The 20,840-nt window shown below is 47.0% G+C and overlaps 9 protein-coding genes across 9 annotated transcripts; 7 read left to right on the top strand and 2 right to left on the bottom strand.

The window, feature by feature from the left end:
• On the top strand, positions 1-1,797 carry POJ06DRAFT_254284 (Metallo-dependent phosphatase-like protein). Its single transcript, XM_056187753.1, has 6 exons — positions 1-352; positions 421-589; positions 651-721; positions 787-1,041; positions 1,092-1,230; positions 1,283-1,797. Exons 1-6 carry the CDS (start codon positions 337-339, stop codon positions 1,584-1,586), a joined length of 954 nt encoding a protein of 317 aa, XP_056043154.1. The 5' UTR covers positions 1-336; the 3' UTR covers positions 1,587-1,797.
• On the bottom strand, positions 1,798-3,652 carry POJ06DRAFT_254276 (Pre-mRNA cleavage complex II protein Clp1-domain-containing protein). The gene is made up of 6 exons (XM_056187752.1): positions 3,564-3,652; positions 3,420-3,506; positions 2,625-3,369; positions 2,315-2,566; positions 2,080-2,266; positions 1,798-2,031 (listed from the first exon to the last, which is right to left on the bottom strand). Exons 1-6 carry the CDS (start codon positions 3,594-3,596, stop codon positions 1,926-1,928), a joined length of 1,410 nt encoding a protein of 469 aa, XP_056043153.1. The 5' UTR covers positions 3,597-3,652; the 3' UTR covers positions 1,798-1,925.
• Positions 3,653-4,970: 1,318 nt separating this feature from the next.
• POJ06DRAFT_115205 (vacuolar protein sorting-associated protein 26-domain-containing protein) lies at positions 4,971-6,306 on the top strand. Its single transcript, XM_056184145.1, has 2 exons — positions 4,971-5,392; positions 5,445-6,306. Exons 1-2 carry the CDS (start codon positions 5,176-5,178, stop codon positions 6,110-6,112), a joined length of 885 nt encoding a protein of 294 aa, XP_056043152.1. The 5' UTR covers positions 4,971-5,175; the 3' UTR covers positions 6,113-6,306.
• Positions 6,307-6,670: 364 nt separating this feature from the next.
• POJ06DRAFT_254269 (Golgi apparatus membrane protein TVP15) lies at positions 6,671-7,999 on the top strand. The gene is made up of 7 exons (XM_056187751.1): positions 6,671-6,826; positions 6,967-7,004; positions 7,061-7,067; positions 7,119-7,170; positions 7,222-7,290; positions 7,345-7,417; positions 7,476-7,999. Exons 1-7 carry the CDS (start codon positions 6,755-6,757, stop codon positions 7,582-7,584), a joined length of 420 nt encoding a protein of 139 aa, XP_056043151.1. The 5' UTR covers positions 6,671-6,754; the 3' UTR covers positions 7,585-7,999.
• A 185-nt stretch (positions 8,000-8,184) lies between these two features.
• POJ06DRAFT_254262 (uncharacterized protein) lies at positions 8,185-12,166 on the top strand. Its single transcript, XM_056187750.1, has 4 exons — positions 8,185-8,363; positions 8,426-8,748; positions 8,806-8,946; positions 8,996-12,166. Exons 1-4 carry the CDS (start codon positions 8,300-8,302, stop codon positions 11,825-11,827), a joined length of 3,360 nt encoding a protein of 1,119 aa, XP_056043150.1. The 5' UTR covers positions 8,185-8,299; the 3' UTR covers positions 11,828-12,166.
• A 1,964-nt stretch (positions 12,167-14,130) lies between these two features.
• POJ06DRAFT_179939 (uncharacterized protein) lies at positions 14,131-14,640 on the top strand (the record flags this gene model as incomplete). Its single annotated transcript, XM_056184742.1, has 1 exon — positions 14,131-14,640. A coding segment is annotated over one exon (510 nt), but the record flags the coding sequence as incomplete, so codon positions are not given.
• Positions 14,641-15,362: 722 nt separating this feature from the next.
• Positions 15,363-16,441, top strand: POJ06DRAFT_115137 (uncharacterized protein). The gene is made up of 2 exons (XM_056184144.1): positions 15,363-15,706; positions 15,824-16,441. The coding sequence occupies exons 1-2, from the start codon at positions 15,556-15,558 to the stop codon at positions 16,321-16,323; spliced, it is 651 nt and encodes a 216-aa protein (XP_056043148.1). The 5' UTR covers positions 15,363-15,555; the 3' UTR covers positions 16,324-16,441.
• Positions 16,442-17,484: 1,043 nt separating this feature from the next.
• Positions 17,485-18,948, top strand: POJ06DRAFT_254257 (cyclic nucleotide-binding-like protein). Its single transcript, XM_056187749.1, has one exon. The coding sequence runs from the start codon at positions 17,667-17,669 to the stop codon at positions 18,771-18,773; it is 1,107 nt and encodes a 368-aa protein (XP_056043147.1). The 5' UTR covers positions 17,485-17,666; the 3' UTR covers positions 18,774-18,948.
• A 364-nt stretch (positions 18,949-19,312) lies between these two features.
• POJ06DRAFT_254254 (Rieske [2Fe-2S] iron-sulfur domain-containing protein) lies at positions 19,313-20,822 on the bottom strand. Its single transcript, XM_056187748.1, has 3 exons — positions 20,602-20,822; positions 19,673-20,179; positions 19,313-19,613 (listed from the first exon to the last, which is right to left on the bottom strand). The coding sequence occupies exons 1-3, from the start codon at positions 20,702-20,704 to the stop codon at positions 19,525-19,527; spliced, it is 699 nt and encodes a 232-aa protein (XP_056043146.1). The 5' UTR covers positions 20,705-20,822; the 3' UTR covers positions 19,313-19,524.
• Positions 20,823-20,840: the final 18 nt, after the last annotated feature.

Here is a 20,840-nt window from a genome sequence, read left to right as displayed (position 1 = left end):
GTTGTCGCGCGTGATTAAAAATGTAAGTTTGTGCAGCCATTGCCCTATTTGTTGACTTGACACTCACAAGCCCTAAATGTCAACATTATCTGCAAATGGAACTAGTCTTGATGACGCGCCGTCTGATGATATTAAATTGTTAATATATCGTGACTGATACCGAGCGTTTTCTATGTTCACAAGTATTGATTAGGGCGGTACATTTTTGTGTATTTCTCTGACGCCAATTTACCACGTGGAAGAGTGCTCTCACGTGAATCATCAGCATCAATCGAAACAAAATACCGCGCGACGGCCAGCACTAACTCTCCGTAATTTGATAAGCAAGGGCCCGGAATGCCGGGATTGACCAGTATGTCTGACACTGCTTTGATTTGTCAACAGTTGTTTAGTTAGAGCGGGTTAGCTGACAAAGTCTAGATGGAGGGGCAATTGATCTCGACAGCTGCATTGAGCGTCTCTACAGGCGAGAACTATTGGCGGAAACAGTAGTCGAGGCAGTTTGTGCGAAGGCCAAGGAATTGTTAATAAGAGAGAGTAATGTCATACATATAAAAGCGCCAGTGTCGGTGGTAGGCGATATTCATGGGTATGTGTCACTAGGATTGAATGCTCATTCTATGATAATTGAGTTCTTACGTCACGACAAGGCAATTTTTTGATCTTATAGAATTATTCAGGGTTGGAGGATTCCCGCCACAAACTAATTATTTATTTTTGGGTATGTTTTGATCATATGATTTGCGAGATCGATCTTGATCTTATTTGACGGTTTTGCTATTTTAGGAGATTACGTTGATCGAGGATACTTTAGCATAGAAACCATATCACTATTAACATGCTTAAAACTGCGATATCCAAATCGCGTATTTTTGGTACGGGGTAATCACGAGTCTCGAGGAATATCTCAAAATTATGGGTTTTACAGCGAATGTAAGGCGAAATATGGCAACTCTAACGTGTGGAATTACTTTACGGATATGTTCGATTACTTGACATTGTCAGTTGTTATCGATGACCGTATATTTTGCATTCACGGAGGTATGGTTATTACGTTATTCAATGGTAGTAATGTCGCTAATGGTTCCTAGGACTGTCACCAAATGTGCATTCGATAGATCAAATTAAAGTTGTCGATAGATTCAAGGAGATTCCTCATGAGGGACCGATGGCAGATCTTGTCTGGTCTGACCCTGACCCTGATAAGGAAGACTTTGGAATATCTACAAGGTAATTATATGCCTTAGATGTTGCTCAAGGTTATCCTGTGCTAATTCCTTAGGGGGGCAGGATATACGTTCGGGGCCGAGATTGTCAAGAAATTTCTTCACGTCAATAACATGGTTCACATATTAAGAGCTCATCAGCTATGTGATCAAGGATATCAAGTTCTGTTTGACGACCGCCTTTCGACAGTTTGGTCAGCTCCTAATTATTGCTACCGTTGTGGTAATATGGCGTCTGTTCTGGAAGTCAGTGATACCGGCGCCCGGACGTTTAATGTCTTTGATGCTGCTCCGGAGAACGAGGAGTATCGAGAACAGCAAGCATTACAACATAATACAATGACTGAATATTTCTTATGATGCTTATGATGCTTACGTGGCATGCAGGTGCTCACGTTCTAATAGACTTTTGTCTTGGCGCCCGGACTCGTCTTTTTCATATATTTTAGCTACACGCAACGGTTTGTTTGACCGGGTATTCTATGTATATGTCTGTACTATGGGATAGTGAACACTTCATTTGATTCATTTCGCAGTTGCATTGTTTACGTCATATGGGTTTTGCACGGTTTATCGTTTAATATTTGCGTATATATTTACATTAGCGCCTTTGAGGGCCCCACAGTCTTATTGTACAATAGAACCGCATCTTAAAGGTACAAGTTCCTACAAGCAACAACAGTCGTCCATATCTGATTGTTACTCGAGATAATGGTATGATCCCACGAGATAGACCTGGGACGGCAGACGTGCTTTAATCGGCATTAGTACCTTCAGTTTCTTCTTCACTTCATCAATATCCAATCTATAGACATTAGTAACGAATATGCCACTTCAGTAAGTCACCACTTACACATGCACAAACCCCATAACGCTGGCTTCCGCGATGTCATCCTCCGTGTCACCTGGACTTGCATATAACACGGCCAAAATCGCATTCTGTAGCGCAGGCGAAACTTCTATCTTGGTAACAAGTGAGAGCATTGCAGTGGTCTCATCAGATCCTATCGGCAAAGCTGATGAGCTAACTAAATGTGACTCTGAACATGGAATTAGTTATGCGTTAACATAAGATTGACTCGACTTACGTTCACTGCGTTTATATACCGTCATAGCAGAAATATCTGCAGTAATGGTAAAGGCAGATAATGCAGTTTTCGGTGGTCCGTAGAAGTATTGCTTTATCATTTGTCGTTGTATGGATCTCATGTAGGAGGCATCGTGTTCGACTACTCCGCCTGACCGTTGGACTTTCAGTACTGCAATTTGTTTTCTCGGCTGATATCGCTTCAAAAGGTCGTTGTATAGTCGTTCATTTCCAATAGTCACGACGACATCAACTATCTTTTCATTAGCCATTTTACTTATATCAGCATATGAAATGGGATGACTGCGCACCTGATAGGTCTGCGACAATGGCATCTATTAAGTCATAGCCTTCTTTCTGGTCTATTATACCGGCAGCATCAATTATGCAACCTGAAATTCGCGCTTTGTGATCCACCGCCAATCGCGACGAAATAGCAAGTGATAACCTCGAGACAAGAGATTTGTAGAACCGAATATTATCCGTTGGCGAATCTGATCCAAAATAATACACGGCCGGATTCTTAGGCGGGATATGCATCGGTCCCGTTGTAGCACTTGATCCCCACGATTCTTCTTCCTCGATATCCATCATTGTCGAAAACGACGCTGCTGAGATAGTTCCCGGCAGGCTTAGCATTCCCTCCTTTGGGTCTAAACTGACGACCATTGGACATCGATTCATCTTCACCGCGTATGCCGTTAATATCTTAGCAAGCGTTGTCTTCCCTGAATTCCGGGGCCCTATAATCAAAACTCGTGGGCCTTCACCTTCTTGGCCAGATCCGGATGTGATGATGTCGACCTCTTTAATCACTTCCTTATTGTATTGTGTATCCTTCTCCGCAGCCTGCATTCGTAGCTTCTCTAAAGCGAAGTGTAGATTTGCGTAGCTGCCCATGACTGACTCTTCAGATATGTATTCTGCCAGGGGGTCTCCTGACCATTCGAATCGGCAGCCTCGCCAGGTGAATATGCTCAACTTAGTGGTCGTGAATGTATACGTTGGGCCGACTGCAAGCTCTGTGCCAAAGATCTCCGCGTGCCCTTGCAGCACCTTCGCGCAATACATCAGCATCCAATCGCGAAAGTAGAGAACGAACTTACTTTGACCGTGACGATTGAATCAAGGCCTACTTCGAATCGCCATTCAGTCTCGGGTCGAAGATCCACTGCGGCAGGGGTAATGCTAGACTAATAATGTCGTCAATCAGTATATGCAGGTTAATAATACAGTTAACTATTATCTACCTGTCCAGTACAACTTAAGCCAGGCAAATTCATTGTTGCGGCTTGATCTAAATGGTCTCGTCATTCGAGATGCCGAGCTGACGATGAACGGGACCACCGCGCTGGTGGTGGGGACGATTAGGTCATAAGAGGTTTGGGCTCAGTGGTTACGTAATACAGTAGTTGTAAACTGTTGTTTAAGGCGGGTTCTGGCCAGGTTATACAGCGACTATGCAATTGCGCCTGTCGAGAGGCATTGAGCCAGTGTATCTGGTAGCACCCATTATTCATATCTTTGCAGATGTACAGTCTCGTAAGGATATACCAATTCTACGCCATTTCCACAACGAATATCTTTTGCCCAAACTTCCGGCAATAACTTAGTCGACCTACCGTTCAATAAACAATAAAGCTTAATGCATGCAGGAAAAAGAGGAGCCCAATGAATACCCGGACGAGCGACAAGCCTTTCAAATTTCAAGTGTGGTCGTTCACCTATAGTTACTGGAAAAAGCACCCAGTCTTTGCTTCGCTTGCTGTAATCGAAACACTCTGCACAAAGTAGGGTTCAAAGGCTTGTCTAGTACCTCCTCAACCGCCAAACAAGTTTGGCATCTAAAGCTTAGGTAAGGGTTTTTGCGAGGTTTGCACTTGAGCCCAAATTTTTCTCAAGCCAACCGCTGAACGTCCAGTGACTTGTGGGCAACTTCCTCATAAATGGAGATTCGAGAAAGAGATCTAAGATTGTTCTACTTTTTGATTATTAGCTATGCGTTTCGCGTTAATACACTATTTTTTTCCAGGCTGTGTGTCGGTTAGTCAGATCGATCTCAAATTTCAGACACGGCACTCTTTCTGTCGCACTTCGTAACGACATTTCAGAATAATGGATCCTATGACGATAGACTTATGACATTCACACTGTTTGAGATGTGAAATTAACGTCAGTGATGATTGCACATAAATCAATTTCTTCACTTTCCGAGGACTATTCAATTATTCTGTCGCTGCGATGTTCAATCGGCGATTGCGGCGCTTCCATTATGACTCTCTGTAGATGGACGATAGAGGACTTTCGGAGCAGCGCCAGGCGAGAGAAGACTTGCTGGGCTCTGATAGTTGTTGACAATCAAGACCTTGGCCCTGCCACGATAGCTGTTGCTGACTGCATTGTTAACATAAGTGACGCGATTCCAGCCCACACTGGACAGTGTTCTAACGGCCCATTTGTTGCTTCATAATGGCTTCCAGATGCATATCTTACTGTTATCGCGGTTTTACTACTTATTTAACGTAGAATCTTATAACTAATGCAAAAGCCTTGCGTATGAAAATCATTATACTGGTAAATTTAGGATGCGACACCCTAACCCACTATTGCACGTGTTGTTGAAGGGTGACTCGCTTGGCAGCTCTCCAGGTCAGCAACGTTATCTCTCGCATCTCCGGTCCAGGGTACTCAGGACAGCCCAGCAGCTCGGCATCTTGTGTTGTGGATATTGTTGTGAAATTTGCAATATATTAGATCGTCAGTATCTGCATATCCATACGGTTGCAATTTTCCTGCCGTTTGCGAATTGAACTTGAACCACAACAATCACCATTGGGCTTGAAGTGACGCATAATATTTGAAATGGCACTCTTTTTTAAGTCTCCCCTCGACATTGAAATTCGCCTTGACGGCGAAGACCAGCGAAAGCACGTTGATGTGCGACTGGACAAGCGGCGCAAGGAAAAAGTGCCATTGTTTCTGGATGGCGAAACCGTGAAGGGTACCGTTACTATTAGACCTAAGGACGGACGCCGTCTTGAGCACATTGGAATTAAGGTCCAATTTATCGGAACTATCGGTGCGTATCGTGGTCAGGTGTAGAGTACTTCTGGCTTACCGCTTATTTATAGAGATGTTCGCCGACAGAGGAAATACTTATGACTTCCTTACCCTCGGGCAAGAACTAGCCGCGCCCGGCGAACTTCAACACCCAGAATCTTTTGAGTTTGAGTTTAGAAACGTTGAGAAGCAATTTGAAAGCTATAATGGCATTAATGTGCGGCTACGGTACTTTGTTCGAGTGACAGTTGGCCGTCGGATGGCGGACGTTATTCGCGAGAAGGATCTTTGGGTATACTCATACAATATTCCCCCAGATACGGTAAGCTCTATCAAAATGGATGTCGGTATTGAAGACTGCCTACACATTGAGTTCGAATACTCAAAGTCCCGATACCACTTGAAGGATGTTATTGTTGGGCGTATTTACTTCCTTTTGGTGCGATTGAAAATTAAGCATATGGAATTATCGATTATCAGACGTGAAACTACGGGTACTCCGCCAAATCAGTATAACGAAAGTGAGACTTTGGTCAGATTTGAAATTATGGACGGCGCACCTGTTCGCGGAGAGACTATTCCGATTAGATTGTTCCTTGGCGGGTTCGATTTGACTCCAACATACAGAGACGTCAATAAGAAGTTTTCTACCCGCACCTTTTTGTCGCTCGTTCTCATCGACGAAGATGCGCGTAGGTATTTCAAGCAGAGCGAGATTGTGCTGTACAGACAGCCTTAAGTTGTCGCAAGTGTAATATTTTGTTTTATATGTTATATTGTACGTTTTGGATTTTCGTGCGTAAGATGGGTTTCACGAATGCATGTAATTGTGTGTAATGGAGTGGTTTCTGGTTGCTTCATTACCTTTAATTTAAAGAACAATTGTGACTGCGATAAAGTGGCTCTTTGTGACTAGTTGCCAGCTCCTGCGTTGACATAGTACGCTGTGTGATATGACGAATATTCAGGGTCGAATATGCTTCTAGTACATATATGGATAGGCGCTACACTAAGTGCCCATCGTGCCCAGATGAAAGCAACTTATGTTGGCGTTAGTTCGTTGGCGATACAAATGGGGGTCATTTCTGAATGAAGTCGGCAAGCGCATTATCGCATCTCAGCGACCATGTCAAGCAGCAATCTAGACTGTGTTACATATCTTCAGTCAACAACAGACCGAAACATCATCGGTGTGGTTGGTTATGGTGCGATAAAGCCCACATTCCTAAAACAGCTTAGCTTGACGCATGGGACAATGCGACGGATGCAAGCTGCCGTCTTCGGCCTTCGTCGTCATCAAGCTGCTCTCGTCACTCATCCACATACGTCCATTTACTTCATTACTGACAATTATTGAGACAATTGTAAATATACAGCAACAATGGGTTTCTTTGATCAGGATAGTATTGCCAATCCATTCAGAATCGTCAATCTCGTCATTGGTGCTCTGATGGTGAGTATTCAAGCCCAGTTTTGTCCCTCGTGCCAGCATTGCGTGCCCGTCTCGACCATTTCAATTTGCCCTTTCATTAAACGGAGCTGTCAATTCTGTATGGTAGATTGTGTCGCTCTAATATGATAATTTTAATTTAGGTCTTGGGGGGCTTGTCATCCTTTTTCCCTCTCTCATTGTGAGTTGCACCTAATGATTTTCTGTTTACATATCAATCTAATAGCATTGCCTTAGCCGTACGGTACGCCAATGCCATTGAGCTCAAGTCATGGAATTGGAGTTAATATATTAGGTTGTCCTCGCTATCTACACCATCTTGTTCGGTGCTCTAGTTATCTTGGCTGGTGAGTTCACAGCATCGTCACATCCGCAGAATTGGAGCTAAATCTCCGCAGAGTTTTCTATGCCCAATCAGGTTGCTCGATACGCCTCGTTCCTGATGTCATTTATTGGCCGAGGTCTTTGTAAGTCTCTGTACTTTCAGACCTTTTTGCCATAGCTACTAAGCTCATTCCAAGTTTACATTTTCATGGGGGCTCTTGTTCTTGCTCCCGGTGCTCTGAGAATTGTTGGTGGTAGCGTCATCATGCTGTAAGTATATGTGCTTTAGCTGGTGCAATGAACCTAGCTCATCTTACTATGTTGACAGGGTTGGCGCTATTTATATCGTCCTCGAGTTCACCCCGTCGATAGAACCACCAAGTAATATGCGCGGAGACGAGCCAGGCTATGAGGCGCCTGTCGGCGAGACCGTCTAAGTCAATAAGCGTGCATAATGCATAATGCAGAATACTTGATTACTAGAAGGTGTATGATTCATCCTGAATTTTGGATCTGCGGGGATTTCATCGTATCCCATATGTAATATTGCTTGCATGGAGTATGCATCGTCACTCTAACTTGTCAAAATCACAAATAGGGCCTGAATTGTGACTTTATGGAGTATTCATGGGTCTCAAGTATAAGTCTACTGGGCTTTATAACGCGTTCCTTGCATATTACTATCTTTGTATCATCTTCCGTCTTTATGTGTGTAGGCAGCCTTTTCATTCTTTATACATATTTATATTTAGAGAATCTCGGATGCATTGATCTTACTATTTGTTACCCATTGTTTGCAATCAGCTGGGAGAAAAAGCTCAGTCAATAATAAAATAGCAAGTTAGGTTCGAGTGAACGCAAACACCCCTCTGTTCACACTCAAGATTTGTTAACATAACAAGCCAATAAGGTTTACAACTATCAAAATGCGTACTAGTGAAAGGTCATTCTATGATGAGAGCAGCAAATTTGAATAGACGCTGTAACTCTAATGTAACTTGACTCTACCGATCCATAATGAGCCGCGTTGTCGTCACGGCCTGATCTCAACTGCGGTGCACGACATCTCGATTCACTCAGGATTAGGCCTGGAATATCGGAGGAGACATACATAGAGTGTGGCGATATACAGAGTGGTTTTGTATCTAAGTGATGGGCGCTATTGCCAGTAGGCCGGATGAAGCCGGCAGCCTGTTTATGTCGGATCAGGCTCGATGTAAGTATCCTATTGATCGGATGCTTGAGGTCTGGTGACGTGGCTACTAATCTTCTCTGCAGTTACCATTAAGAATGTCCTGGTTCAGGATCTAGACGGGCGGTCTATAGTACGGATGTCGCCTACAACAGATGGCCGGGCGGTAGTGCCTGTTAGGGAGGAGAGCTGGCCTATGGTCGAGTTCGTGCAAGATCTTGAACCGCAAAGCATCACACCGATTTTACCCAAACTGCTGAATGAAGGAGGATTAGTGATTAAATTCTCTCTATTGATAGACAAGGCTCAAATTGACGGACTATCATTGAATGGCTTAACGTTTTTGAGCTCGACCGACAATAAAGCCCTTGATGTTATGCTTACAAAAGAATTACAGTCTGATCCCAATGTCGGTTTACCCAATTGTAGGGCCATTAATCTTATCTTTACTAATTCTGGCTTATAGATGCAAAATAGGCAGAATGTGGTATTTATTGGGGATTATACGTCTAAGAATGGGGCTGCGATTGAACTCGAGTGGTCGTGGACTTGGAAGCCGCCAAGCGAAATTAATGACCGATTTAACGGGTGGAGAAATACGTGCTGCGTATGTATTAAGTTGATGATACGAATTTAAAGTGTTCTAACAATCTCAGTTCGCTGAGTACAACAAGCGCGACCACAAGCTCAATATCCTGGCGCGATTTTCATTTTGGGTTCAAGAAACAAAAAAATCTCTGTGGACTATTCCTCCTTCCCCACGTGAACTCAATTTGGCACAGTTCCGATTACCACCATCTTCGGCAGATGACACATTTTCGCCTTTGGAACTATTGCCGAGTGTGAAGCTTTCGAATGATCTCAGTCCGAGTGATCCAGCGGTATTATTCTTTCCCGACACGAAGACCGTTGCGCCTCTATCCAGTGGTACCGCCTCTGTGCCCATCGCCTCGGGATCGACTCTGGGTCCAGCTCCAGTGGCATGTGTGCGACCGCCGCCTGATGATCTCTCACAGCCAGAGGATGGTCCCCTCTTCCGAGCAACTGTCGCATCCTTAGAGAAGAAGACCACGTCTCTGAAGAGTATGATCAAACGTTTGCTAAAGCGCGCTATTCAGGCATACGACGCGCAAGCCCGTTACTGCGAATCATACGCTGCATTACTCGACAATCTCCGCGACGCTGCCAAAGGACTTCCGTCGTTTCAGCCGACAGTGGATCATTATTTCAATGTTGTCGGCAGAGACCTGCTCAGGTTCGAACGCCAGAGCTGTATTGATTTGCAGACATTTGTCATCGAGCCATTGAGACGATTATATGATGTGGATATCAAGGCAGCAGATTTGAAGAAGAGGGAATTCGATGATGAATCTCGGGAGTACTATTCATGGCTAAGCAGATACTTGTCTACGAAGCACGACGCGAAGGGCAAGAAGAAAACGGAGAGTGATTCGAAGTATCAAGATAAGCGGAAGAACTTTGAACTAAAGAGGTTCGATTATTATTCGTACATTCAAGACTTGCATGGCGGACGGAAAGAGCAAGAAGTATCGTACCAGCTAAGCGCGTACGCTGATGCACTGTTGAAAGACTTCCTTGTCGCTTCGAAAGCGGCTCAGCTTGCCAAGCCCCAAGTTGACAGTATGTTTTTGTGTATGAAGGGAAATCGCGAAGAATGGAGTATACGCCGCACAGAACGTGAAGAGAGACGCCGTGCGCTGGAGATGTCTTCTATGCCTGAACCAGTTATGGCGGCCATGAACGGTGCTCCTATTACCGACACTGGTCCAGGTCACCGTCGAAAACAGTCCGAGGGAAGTCAGTTGGCGTCTCGAGATCAATTACCGCCTCTCACAACCACCATATCTGGCAACTCTGCGGCTATATATGGATCGGCAGTTTCTCCCTCACCACAGCCGAAATTTAAGGGTATTCGGGACATCGAGGAAAAGGATGCCGACTCTGGTGCAGGTCGTCGCAAAGAAGGATTGTTGTGGGCTATGTCACGGCCAGGTAGTCATTCAGATCCGCGAAATAGAAATAAACCCGGCTGGCATAAATTCTGGGTCGTTCTGGCTGGGGGCCAATTATGCGAATACTCCAACTGGAAGCAGTCATTGGAGCTCCATAATGATCCGATAAACTTGAAAATGGCCACAGTTCGCGAGGCGCGAGGAACGGACCGGCGATTCTGCTTCGAGGTTATCACGCCTCAATATCGACGAATTTACCAAGCCACTTCTGAAGAGGATATGTTTTCTTGGATTAACGTGATATCCAATGCTATCACGAGTACGTTGGAAGGTACCGGCTCAATGCGCGCAGTGCCAGTCATGTCTCCAGATTCGAGTACGAGCAGCTTTACTCCAACGGGCAGCGGAGACTCGTTGTTTGCCAAACAAACAACGACGCCAACAGCTCGACGACTAAGTCCAATGAACGGAGGCGCACATAAGCAGACGACTGCGGCTCGCATATACGGATCGGACGATAACGACGACGGCGAGACAGGAATGCAACCTCTTTCCACCGCGTCCTCCAGTAGTCAAAACTCTACGCTACATGAGACCACTGAAACACTTATTCACAAACTGCGTGACGCGGACCCGAACAACATTATATGTGCGGACTGCGGGGCGACAGCGAAGGTTGAATGGGTCTCGATTAATTTGATGGTGATTCTCTGTATCGAATGTAGTGGTCTACATCGATCCTTGGGCACACATATATCGAAGGTCCGAAGTCTTACCCTTGATACAGTTTCATTTACACCCGATCTTGTTGATGCGTTACTAGCTATCGGTAATACAAGGGCCAACGCTGTGTGGGAAGCTATGCCGTCAGCAGTAGAAGTGAAGGCTAGTTTGCTGTCAGAATTAGTATCTAATCAGCAAGCGCTACTAGCTCAACAAGCGGCGTCAACTACGCAATCAACGCCACTGGGCGGCACCGGCGCTTCCTCTAGGCAAGCACGACTGGCCTTCATCACAAAGAAGTATGTCGATCGTGCCTTCGTCTCTCCAGTACCACAGCCCAATGTGGCGCTTCTATCGGCGGTCAAGGCGCAAGATATCTTGGAAGTTCTCCGAGCGCTTGCGTGTAACGCGAATCCTAACGCTAGCACTGTCGCATCACCTGTGGCGTCAATTACTCCTGCCTATCCGATCTTCTTAGCAGCTTTATCGTACGCTCCGAGAGACTCTCAGACGTTCCCCATAGCTGAGATCTTGGTGCAACATGGTGCTAGAGCTCCAAACGATCTTCCTTCAGAGGTTAGATTATCTGGGATTGCGGCAGACTATCTGTACCGCAAGTCTGGCCGCAGGTCTATGGAAGTGGTGCCAAGTACACCGGTAGCGAGCTCTTCGGACTTTGCGAGCGCGAGCCCAGTTCCCGCAATGTCTTTGGCAGCTAGTGATGGCGGCAGGTCCTCAGGATCAGCATTGCCGATGCACGATCAACTTGGCCGGTTGCAGAGAAAAACTTGAGCCTCGGGTCGTCACGATTGCACTCACAGCCAACCAGGCAAGACTAATTTCAATATCTTGACGTTCAACTAAGTGTAGGTGTTGAACTTGTAATTTTGTATAATACTTTTGGGAAGGTTACTGGGATATACGTCTGTCTATTCTCACTTTATAATGTATAATATGGGCTTCCCTTTTTTTGGACGAACGGCATACGGTTGATTGTGGTTGGGCAACTAATGGGGCAACTTCACGAAATGGCTAATTAATATCTGTAATCGTTATATTATCTACATTATCGATATGGAACGAATGGCTCAAATTTAGAATGGCATATAACATTAATGGTGAATCATCCGGGCAGGTCCCCCTGGATATAAGCTTCAATTATTTCTATTGCGGTCCTTGGAGCCTGAACCTCCATAGTTATCGACTACTAGTTACCCTGTCAAAATCTTTACCCTTCACCACCTAATCCTGGACGATTGATTTTCACCCTAACCCGCTGGCAACTGAGGTGGGAACAATTCCAAGGATGAATTAACCACCAAGGTACAATTGGGATCTGGAGGAATTGAATCGCAATGAAAAATATCAACTGCTTGAACTTCGAACCGCCAAATATCAGCGTTAAGGGTCCCGTTTGCGCTGAATGCTGGTTGCATGTTGGCCTACGTCGGAATAATATTATAGACGCAGTTGGAAATGATCAGAAGACCCAATAAAATGTAGTTCATATTTGCTATTTAACGAATGTATGCTGGGAATAGTGCGAAAAGCTGCCCTCTCTAACTAAATGTGGAGCGACTCACGAATTATGAGTTTGAGTCAACAGTATCCATAGTGTTTGCAAAATAAAGTAGAGCGGTTTTTTTAATATTTCGATCCTCTTTGGCATGAAGACTTCTGTGTGAAAGCCGGCAGATGACTATCGTAGTCGGCACGCGCTGATAATTCTTCCTCGGTGCGGCAGCGAAGTTGATATCTCTCCTTCCATCACAGTGAGGCTCGATTACCAACAATTTGCCCCGACAAGCGAGCCAGATAAGTCGTCGTGTACTCTCGTGCCACTTCATTCTCTTGCTCCGCCTTCCTTTTATTCTGAATGACCCATATAAATCATGCCCAGCCAGAATCCACCCGCGCAGATTCACCAGCATCCGCCGACGTTCTCCTGCACGCTGAATGGCGCCGACGCAATGTGCGACCCCTCTACCATCCAGGGCATGTGCGCCGAATGCTGTTGCTGCTTCGAGCCGTGTCCGGACAATGCTCACTGCGACAATGCGCTCTGCACAGACGAAGACGTTGGCAACTGCAACGACGTCAATTGCGACATCAGTTCTTGCGACGACACCCACTGCGACCTGGCTTGTGACGTGACGCCGTGCGGACTTGAACCGCCGGCACTGTCGCCGGGGAGAGCGAGTAGTTGCTTAACGTGTTTTAGGACGATATGGCCGGGGTCAGAAAGCCGTGCTACATCATCGATGTCGACGACGTCGGACTCGTCGGCTACCCCGAGTCCTGTGTCGACGCCACTTCCGCGTCAGCAGCAGGGCGATGGGATATATTGTCACTGGGGCGACGATTGTACATTTGTCTTTACTTCGCCCTCAGATCTGGATGAGCATTTGAGGACCTCGCATACTTCGTTTTTGCAGCATCAGGATGAGCAGCAGCAGCAGCAGCAACAACAACAACAACAACAACAACAACAACAACAACAACAACAACAACAACAACAACAACACCATCTTCAGCTTGTACAGGCGCAGGCTAACTCTGCAAGCACGGGTTTGGCGTGTCGGTGGGATTCGTGTACAGTCACGGCTGAAGAACTTGACACGCTGCTCAATCACGTTAAGAACGACCATATGGGTGGTCTTACTGCTGAGATCCCCGCGATTTCAACCGATACGACAGCTGCGCCGGTGATCGTTAATCCAGATGGTGCACTAGAATGTCATTGGAACCATTGTTCCGACGCAACTATCGATCCCAATGTCGTGGATGCTCGTCTTTTACAACGCATGTCGACATTCGCGGCTCCGCTGCATTGCGAATGGGACGCATGCGACTTTATGACGCTCACATCTAGTTCGCTCGTCTCACACGTCGTGCATGATCATGTCCCAGCTCAACAACAACAACAACAATACCAACAACGACAGCAGGTCTCGCACGAAACTTTGCCGTCGTATGCACATCATCACACGGGTCATCATACACATGGCTCACTGCAGATACCTCATTCACATGCAGAAACCACACGAGAATCCGGACATCACCATAAATGTCTATGGGTAACAGACGGCAAGCTATGCGGGTTGTGTTTCTCAACCTCGCAAGACCTCTCCGAGCACATAACCACGTCGCATGTCGGCTCTCGCAAACAGGAATACACCTGTATGTGGAGTGGCTGCGAGCGAAACGCGCGGGCGTTCCAACAACGGCAGAAAATAATCCGTCATTTACAGGTTCATACGCATAATCGGCCGTTTGAATGCCACATTTGCGGACGAAAGTTCGCGGAGCAGTTAGTTCTCAGACAGCATCTTCGTGTTCATTCCGGTGAACGGCCGTACGAGTGCAAAGTCTGTGGGAAGCGGTTCGCGGCGAGTACGGCGCTCTCGGTGCATTTGCGCACGCACACGGGCGAGAAGCCGTTGAGCTGCAAGTGGCCGGGGTGCGGGAAGACGTTTTCCGAGTCGTCAAATCTTGCCAAACATATGCGTACTCATACGGCTGATCGGAGATTCAAGTGCCAAGTGGAAGGGTGTAGGAAAGACTTCTTGCGGCATGATCAGCTTGTGCGACATATGCGCACGCATGCGGATGTTTCTAGTTCGGACAGAGGAGGGAGCGAAGGTCCTAATGCATATACGAAGGTGCCGGTCAAGGCGGAGTTTGCCGGAATACATGATGGGTTGAAACTCGAGGACAGCAAGATGTCGGCAATTGATGTTATATACAGCGATACGTTACTGTGACAAGCTGGAGACGAGGGTGCGCATGGGAAGGTATTGTTCCCACCATATGGAGGTTATTTAACGCAAAAAGTTGTGGTTTTTTCGGTGTTTGCTTGGATAGATTTTTTGCAGCCTTTATTGTATTTGATTTGTTAGGATATACATATACAATTTGCAATAGACGCTATTGAAGTTGGGTATTGGCATAATTACGATGTTTCTCCGCTGGAAACGCTTATATATATTGCAGTGTTACAGCAATAGTTGCTTGAAACATATGAAATAAAAACATGCAAAACCGGTAAGTTATAAGTTATTGAATGAAAGTAAGTTACACATAACGATAAACAGCAACCCGCAGAACCAATTGATGAAGGAAACTGAGTATGACAAGGATAAAGAGAGAGAGCAAATATGGATCCCATGTAGTTTTGAATTCCGAACAACCCGATCGCACTCGGGCTCGTACTCGGAAACATTTGCCAGCGCCACCGACGTATGCGGAGGCGGTGCTGAGTCACGCGCGGCGCATAGCGCCATTGTCCACTGTGGCCGGATGCGGTCGGCAAGGCGAAAACAAGCCACTGCCAAAGCTAACTGTGGCTGGTGCCGGCGAAATCCTCCACGTGCTATAATAATAATGTCTGCCAGCATAGCTGCTCCTCCTTCCACTCCTTCCGCTTCACATTGATCGATTCAGTCAGGCAAATCATACCGAATATCTGCATGCGATAACCCTCTATCTTGTTATATATCTTCATTCAGTCGCTCGGTAGTATGATGACTTCCTTATTATCGTCTTCAAGACGAGACCATGCCTCACATCGCGACACACAGCCGTCAGGTTCCGGGCGGCCATCCCAAGTATTTGCGTCCTGCGCCTTCATTTCATCCATGATCGTCCTATTTCTGTTTACCGGACCTATGAGTATGTGGCTTCTTTTTTATTCAACGTCGGCCGATTTGTAAACCAGTCGGTGTTGTTACTGATTTCCATCAAATTCTGTTGGAATCAGCTGATCTGCGTCCTGCTAACGCTTTGCAGTCCCGCTGTCCTCGAGAGCTGTTGATATCATGCCAATATCAGGTACTCCGGCGCCTCCCGCCTCGTCCGCCCTAGCCACGCCGCCGCTCTCATTCATGCAGGACAGGCTGGAGCTGAAGCAACCGATTCATCCCACATTGCGACAGGCTGAACCTTCTTCTTTGGATGCGGACGATACTGACGAGCCCGCGGGGCCTACGCTGTCACGACGTAGTAGTCGAAGCAACAAGCCATCAAAAGCGTGGCCCCGGTATCGCGAGAGAACAGCGTTACGGTCCTCTCCTTCCCCAGCAGCGCTAGAGCACGATCGAGGTCCATGCCGTGACAAGTCGGTAATCGGAGACGATGGCGAGCGGCTTAGCGATAGCGACTGCCAGCGCGATTACGACGTACTGATCGATCCCCCTATGTTTTCGCCTCCTGATAAGCGCACGCAACAGGGCTGGGTGGTGTTGGTTGTCGGGGTTATTACTATTGTCACTGCCAGTTTGATGATGTGATCAGATATGGGTGGTAATAGCTTAAACTATTGCGGTGCAGTTTGTTCAGATTAGTATGGGACATGGTTTGGAATATGGGTATGGTAATGGCGCGGGTTGGTTTGATCGGGTTTCTGCTATTTTGATTGTATAGTATAGGTTGTATAGGTTGGCGCGATATTGTTACATATCTTCAGAATTGGTATATAGGGGCGTGTTTTGGACAGTTGAGTACTAGTCATAATTGACACTTGCTATCATTGGATATTTTCTGATTTTACAACGAATGCGACGATAGCATCGTGCATGCCCGTGTCCGTCGTGATTCCAAGTAAGAGCTTGTACGATGCCATGCTGTACCTCATTTCGTTAGAATATGGGATCATTGGATCTACAAACTTGGGCAGCAGAATGAGCATTTGAGCTAACAAACTTGAAGACAAGGCACGAAGCGGCACGTCTGCCCAGCTCAACCGGAAGAGACAACCAGGGCTAAAAAGTTTACGGGCCATTTTCTTTGACCAGCCGACCAAAAGTGGAATTTAGTTCATACTTGATACAGATAAACGTACCGTGCGGCGGGATTGATTATAGAACTGTGCAGATTTCACATTGACGCGCTGGTTCTAATAACTAGTGCCCGGGTTGTTGAAGTCGGTTCAGTCAGTGTGCTTTTGGTGCAGCGGAACAAAGACTAATCTGCCTTGCATTTGAGTTGTAGACTTGTAGGTACAACCAAGGCTAATGTTCAGGAACATGCTCTGTTCACACTAAACAACATCCCAGCTCATTCTGTAGACCCATCCGAAGAACGGAGATCAAGATTGACTGATGACCTTAAATCGGGGACGCAGGCATGGAGATGCAGGGTAGAGCAAGCTACGGCTTGGTGACTCTGACCATAGTGAAATTGGCGAGGGTTGGTCCTACCGACCCATAACAAGGCAACTTGATCAAGTAGGGAGTTTCGCCTTGATATCAATAGCAAGGCGATTAGATGTTGTCCGAAGCAGTGAATATATCTTTTTAAAGCATCGTTAAGTAGTTGACTCGTTAAGATAGCTACAGACGACGACCAGGGCAAGCGATGGTGTGAGATTGGATCACATTGGATCACATTGGATCACAGAATGGCGCCCCCGCCTTGGCCAGTTCGCACTCCGCCGAAACGATTGCGTGGATCGTCACTCTCTCAAACCGCTATCCTGTCCACCATCACTCCAGACTTTAACCTCATTCCAGCCAATCGTACAGTACCTGTCATTGCACTGATAACTACCGTCGATTAGCACCTCTGCTTTGAGAGGACCCCGCGAATTTGCTGCGTGACCAGCTACTCACCAGCAGTGCCGTCACTGACAACCATGACCTCGCCCGCACATGCACCCCCCGTCTTCTCGCCTCTCTTCTCGTTCCAGCAATCTAGCGGCACAACCGACTCGCCGCACGCAGATGATTCTGCTTCGCAATCGCCCGACACTCCGCTCTCTGCATCGTCCTCTGCACCTGCCCCGCCATCTACTACTACCGTCGGCGTCGAGTCCGATCTGACGACATCACCATCGCATCCCACAGACGAAAATGCCCCATCCGATCTCCGGTCGCTCCCGTCGCTACATACACATGGCCATGACGCACATTTCCCCGTCAACTTCAACAAAAACCGACGCACTTCGGTCAGCGGCGAGAGCCTGTCGCCTGGAACATTCAGCAATGGATGGCGTCCGCGGACGGTTGTCAAGACCCCGGAACAGAACGCGCGCCTGAATCGGATTATTGCCCAGAATTTCTTGTTTAGGGGCCTCGACGCCGAAGCACTGCAGACGATATTAAACGTGCTTGAGGAGAAGCGGATCGCGGCGAACGTGACAATCATACAACAGGGCGACGAGGGAGAGAAGTTCTATGTGATCGAGTCCGGAACGGTCGACTACTATATCAACGGCAACAAAGTTTCGTCAAGCGGACCAGGAAGCTCGTTCGGTGAGCTTGCGCTCATGTATAATTCGCCGCGAGCCGCGACTGTGATTTCGACATCGCCGTGTGTGTTGTGGGTCCTCGACGGCACTACGTTCCGGCGGATCCTGATGGAGCGCACGGCCTCGAAGCGGGCCATGTATGAGCACTTTTTACGGGAGGTCCCGGTGTTGACATCCCTGACCGACTGGGAACGTGCCAAGATCGCGGATGCGTTGAAAGCTTTGGAGTTCAGCGCCGGGGATGTCATCATCAAAGAAGGCGATGTTGGCGAGCATTTCTATCTTATCGAGGACGGCGAAGCAGACGTTTACAAAGAAGGAGAAGGTAAAGTCACGGAACTTGGCAAAGGAGATTATTTCGGTGAATTGGCCCTGCTTAACGATGCGCCGCGGGCTGCGACCGTTGTTGCGAAAACGAACGTCAATGTCGTGACGTTGGATAAGAGCGGATTCAAGAGAATGCTTGGAGAGGTTATATTGAAGCAGAAATAGATATGTGAGATCGGGCGGAAAGAATTTTTTTTCAACATAGTTTCAAACATACGGTTATCGGATACTTGTTTCCATGGATCTTTGGTTTTATGTGTCTAAATTTTGTAATGACAAGATGTTCAGCTAATCAATGGTACAATGCAGCTTTAGCTGATGCATCCCCTGTTGTTCCCCAGCTTAAAAACATGGGTTCCGCGCCTGGCAATTAGATCCGTGACCGTGTAATTGTGCAATGGAGGCTGGCGAACATCATGAAGTCGACTAATCGCATACAAACCGGATGACGCAATGACACCCGATACAATTGTATTACAACCCATTCATATCAGTCATTGGTGGCTACAGCTAGTCGCGACGGAGTTGTGGCATGTATGTAGTTGTATACTCAAACCGTGTCGCCTTGACTCGCTTGTAGAGAAACAATGGCACGTAATGACATTACGAATGATCGAGACTATTGAACTCGACAGTTAGGTCTAACCGGGAACGCACAAACTACACAGCAGCAAACAACTTGCGGCCGTGACTGTGGCAGGAAATTTCAATGAATTGAATCACCGTTCAATTAAAGGGCACAATCAAGTTCTATATAAAACAAATACATAGAAGCAACAAGACAAATTTTCAATCGTCAAAAGTATCCCAAATTTCACAATTCTTGCACAAAGTTTTCCTGTGCTCCATCATAATTCAATCCATCGCTGGTGGCCATATATTTATTCTGAAGGGTTATTAGTAATGTGAGAGTTGTCTAACCAATAATGAGCTGGTCCTCGGTCGCGAACTCGTACTCCGGAACTTCTAAGTTCAATGGAGCAGGGCCCTTTCGGATACGGCCGGCTAATATCAAAGTTAGTGATCCGACGGAGGCATTGGACGACGTTCATATAATAGCTTACAGATATCGTAGTGCGAACCGTGGCAGGGGCAGAACCAACCACCGAAGTCGCCAGACTCGCCAATGGGGACACAGCCGAGGTGGGTACAGACACCCAACATGACAAGCCACTCGGCCTTCTGGACACGGTCCTCATCCGTCTGCGGATCACGCAGGACCTTCATGTCGACCGACCGAGCCTCCTCTATCTCGTGCACAGTTCGATGACGGATGAACACGGGCTTGCCGCGCCACTTGATGATAACGTTCTTGCCCTCAGGAATGCTGGCCAGATCGACCTCGACCTTGGCCAAGGCCAAAACGTCGGCAGACGCGGCCATGTTGGACAAGAAATCTTGGACGGTCGCCTTCGCACCTGCAGCGCTCAGCAATCCGAGCGAGCCGATCATGAAGTACGAGTACACTCGTGAGTTGTCGTCGCCCTTGCCGTCTTTCACGTAGTGGCTAAAGTCAGGAACTTTGTATGTGTTGTCTGTAGTGTAGAAGTTGGACGACAATCGCTTCTGGTCTACTTTCTGTTAGCATATTCGTACGAGCGTGAGCCGTCATCGAGCCTCCGGACGAGTATATGTTCATGCTATCTCCATTACGCTTTTTGTCTGCAAAAAACTGCGCAGATCATAAACGCTTGCCAGCCGACACCGAGCGAAAATAATGAGTGCCGATGGCCTGTATCTGTATAGCTCCGTCCTTTCCGAATATTTAATTATTTTGGAGTAATGCAAGCACGTAGACGCTGACAACCGAATCTTCCCTGAAAACCACAGATACACGTCCACCTCTCCTCACTTTGCCGTGATAGCTAAGCCAGCATAATTTGTCGCTATCCTGAATCACACTGATATTTTCAAAAGCAGACTCGGTATGTCCTACGCGTTGCAAATTCGTTCCGTTGTCCGAAAGCTCTTTCGACATGAAAAATGGACCTACCGAAAGCAGCGACCGATCGGGACGCTGGTCGGGTAATTGCCGGGCATCCGAGGCGCGAGGCAAGCACACTCTTCGTCGTCCTAACGATTGATCGAGACGCCATTGTAGGAGTGCAGTGAAGTGGTAGTGTGGGGATGGTTGTGATTCTCGAGAAAGTGGTTGTGTTCGACAGCCCGACGGTAGGTTGAGTGCAGAACCGGATTCAGGGCGCTCTCATTGGCTGGCGGGCCCGAAGCCTT

The sequence above is a fragment of the Lipomyces tetrasporus genome (assembly GCF_029532465.1).
Source record: "Lipomyces tetrasporus strain NRRL Y-64009 chromosome Unknown POJ06scaffold_6, whole genome shotgun sequence".
Lineage (NCBI taxonomy): Eukaryota > Fungi > Ascomycota > Lipomycetes > Lipomycetales > Lipomycetaceae > Lipomyces > Lipomyces tetrasporus.
The sequence above is the reverse complement of the archived record's forward strand: the minus strand, read 5'-3'. Positions and strand labels throughout refer to the sequence as shown.

What these genes read in the sequence shown, in the direction of transcription:
- POJ06DRAFT_254284 (XM_056187753.1), top strand. An exon ending in AACTAATTATTTATTTTTGG is followed by an intron (nt 722 to 786) that starts GTATGTTTTGAT and finishes TTGCTATTTTAG; the next exon opens with GAGATTACGTTGATCGAGGA. An exon ending in TATATTTTGCATTCACGGAG is followed by an intron (nt 1,042 to 1,091) that starts GTATGGTTATTA and finishes AATGGTTCCTAG; the next exon opens with GACTGTCACCAAATGTGCAT.
- POJ06DRAFT_254276 (XM_056187752.1), bottom strand. Translation starts at nt 3,596, where the DNA reads ATGAATTTGCCTGGCTTAAGTTGTACTGGACAG. An exon ending in GCTTAAGTTGTACTGGACAG is followed by an intron (nt 3,507 to 3,563) that starts GTAGATAATAGT and finishes CGACATTATTAG; the next exon opens with TCTAGCATTACCCCTGCCGC. An exon ending in GTTATGGGGTTTGTGCATGT is followed by an intron (nt 2,032 to 2,079) that starts GTAAGTGGTGAC and finishes TAATGTCTATAG; the next exon opens with ATTGGATATTGATGAAGTGA.
- POJ06DRAFT_115205 (XM_056184145.1), top strand. Translation starts at nt 5,176, where the DNA reads ATGGCACTCTTTTTTAAGTCTCCCCTCGACATTGAAATTCGCCTTGAC. An exon ending in CCAATTTATCGGAACTATCG is followed by an intron (nt 5,393 to 5,444) that starts GTGCGTATCGTG and finishes GCTTATTTATAG; the next exon opens with AGATGTTCGCCGACAGAGGA.
- POJ06DRAFT_254269 (XM_056187751.1), top strand. Translation starts at nt 6,755, where the DNA reads ATGGGTTTCTTTGATCAGGATAGTATTGCCAATCCATTCAGAATCGTC. An exon ending in TCGTCATTGGTGCTCTGATG is followed by an intron (nt 6,827 to 6,966) that starts GTGAGTATTCAA and finishes ATTTTAATTTAG; the next exon opens with GTCTTGGGGGGCTTGTCATC. An exon ending in TGCTCTAGTTATCTTGGCTG is followed by an intron (nt 7,171 to 7,221) that starts GTGAGTTCACAG and finishes AAATCTCCGCAG; the next exon opens with AGTTTTCTATGCCCAATCAG.
- POJ06DRAFT_254262 (XM_056187750.1), top strand. Translation starts at nt 8,300, where the DNA reads ATGGGCGCTATTGCCAGTAGGCCGGATGAAGCCGGCAGCCTGTTTATG. An exon ending in AATTACAGTCTGATCCCAAT is followed by an intron (nt 8,749 to 8,805) that starts GTCGGTTTACCC and finishes TCTGGCTTATAG; the next exon opens with ATGCAAAATAGGCAGAATGT. An exon ending in GGTGGAGAAATACGTGCTGC is followed by an intron (nt 8,947 to 8,995) that starts GTATGTATTAAG and finishes TAACAATCTCAG; the next exon opens with TTCGCTGAGTACAACAAGCG.
- POJ06DRAFT_115137 (XM_056184144.1), top strand. Translation starts at nt 15,556, where the DNA reads ATGATGACTTCCTTATTATCGTCTTCAAGACGAGACCATGCCTCACAT. An exon ending in TCTGTTTACCGGACCTATGA is followed by an intron (nt 15,707 to 15,823) that starts GTATGTGGCTTC and finishes AACGCTTTGCAG; the next exon opens with TCCCGCTGTCCTCGAGAGCT.
- POJ06DRAFT_254257 (XM_056187749.1), top strand. Translation starts at nt 17,667, where the DNA reads ATGACCTCGCCCGCACATGCACCCCCCGTCTTCTCGCCTCTCTTCTCG.
- POJ06DRAFT_254254 (XM_056187748.1), bottom strand. Translation starts at nt 20,704, where the DNA reads ATGGCGTCTCGATCAATCGTTAGGACGACGAAGAGTGTGCTTGCCTCG. An exon ending in CCGATCGGTCGCTGCTTTCG is followed by an intron (nt 20,180 to 20,601) that starts GTAGGTCCATTT and finishes AACAGAAAGTAG; the next exon opens with ACCAGAAGCGATTGTCGTCC. An exon ending in CGGTTCGCACTACGATATCT is followed by an intron (nt 19,614 to 19,672) that starts GTAAGCTATTAT and finishes CTTTGATATTAG; the next exon opens with CCGGCCGTATCCGAAAGGGC.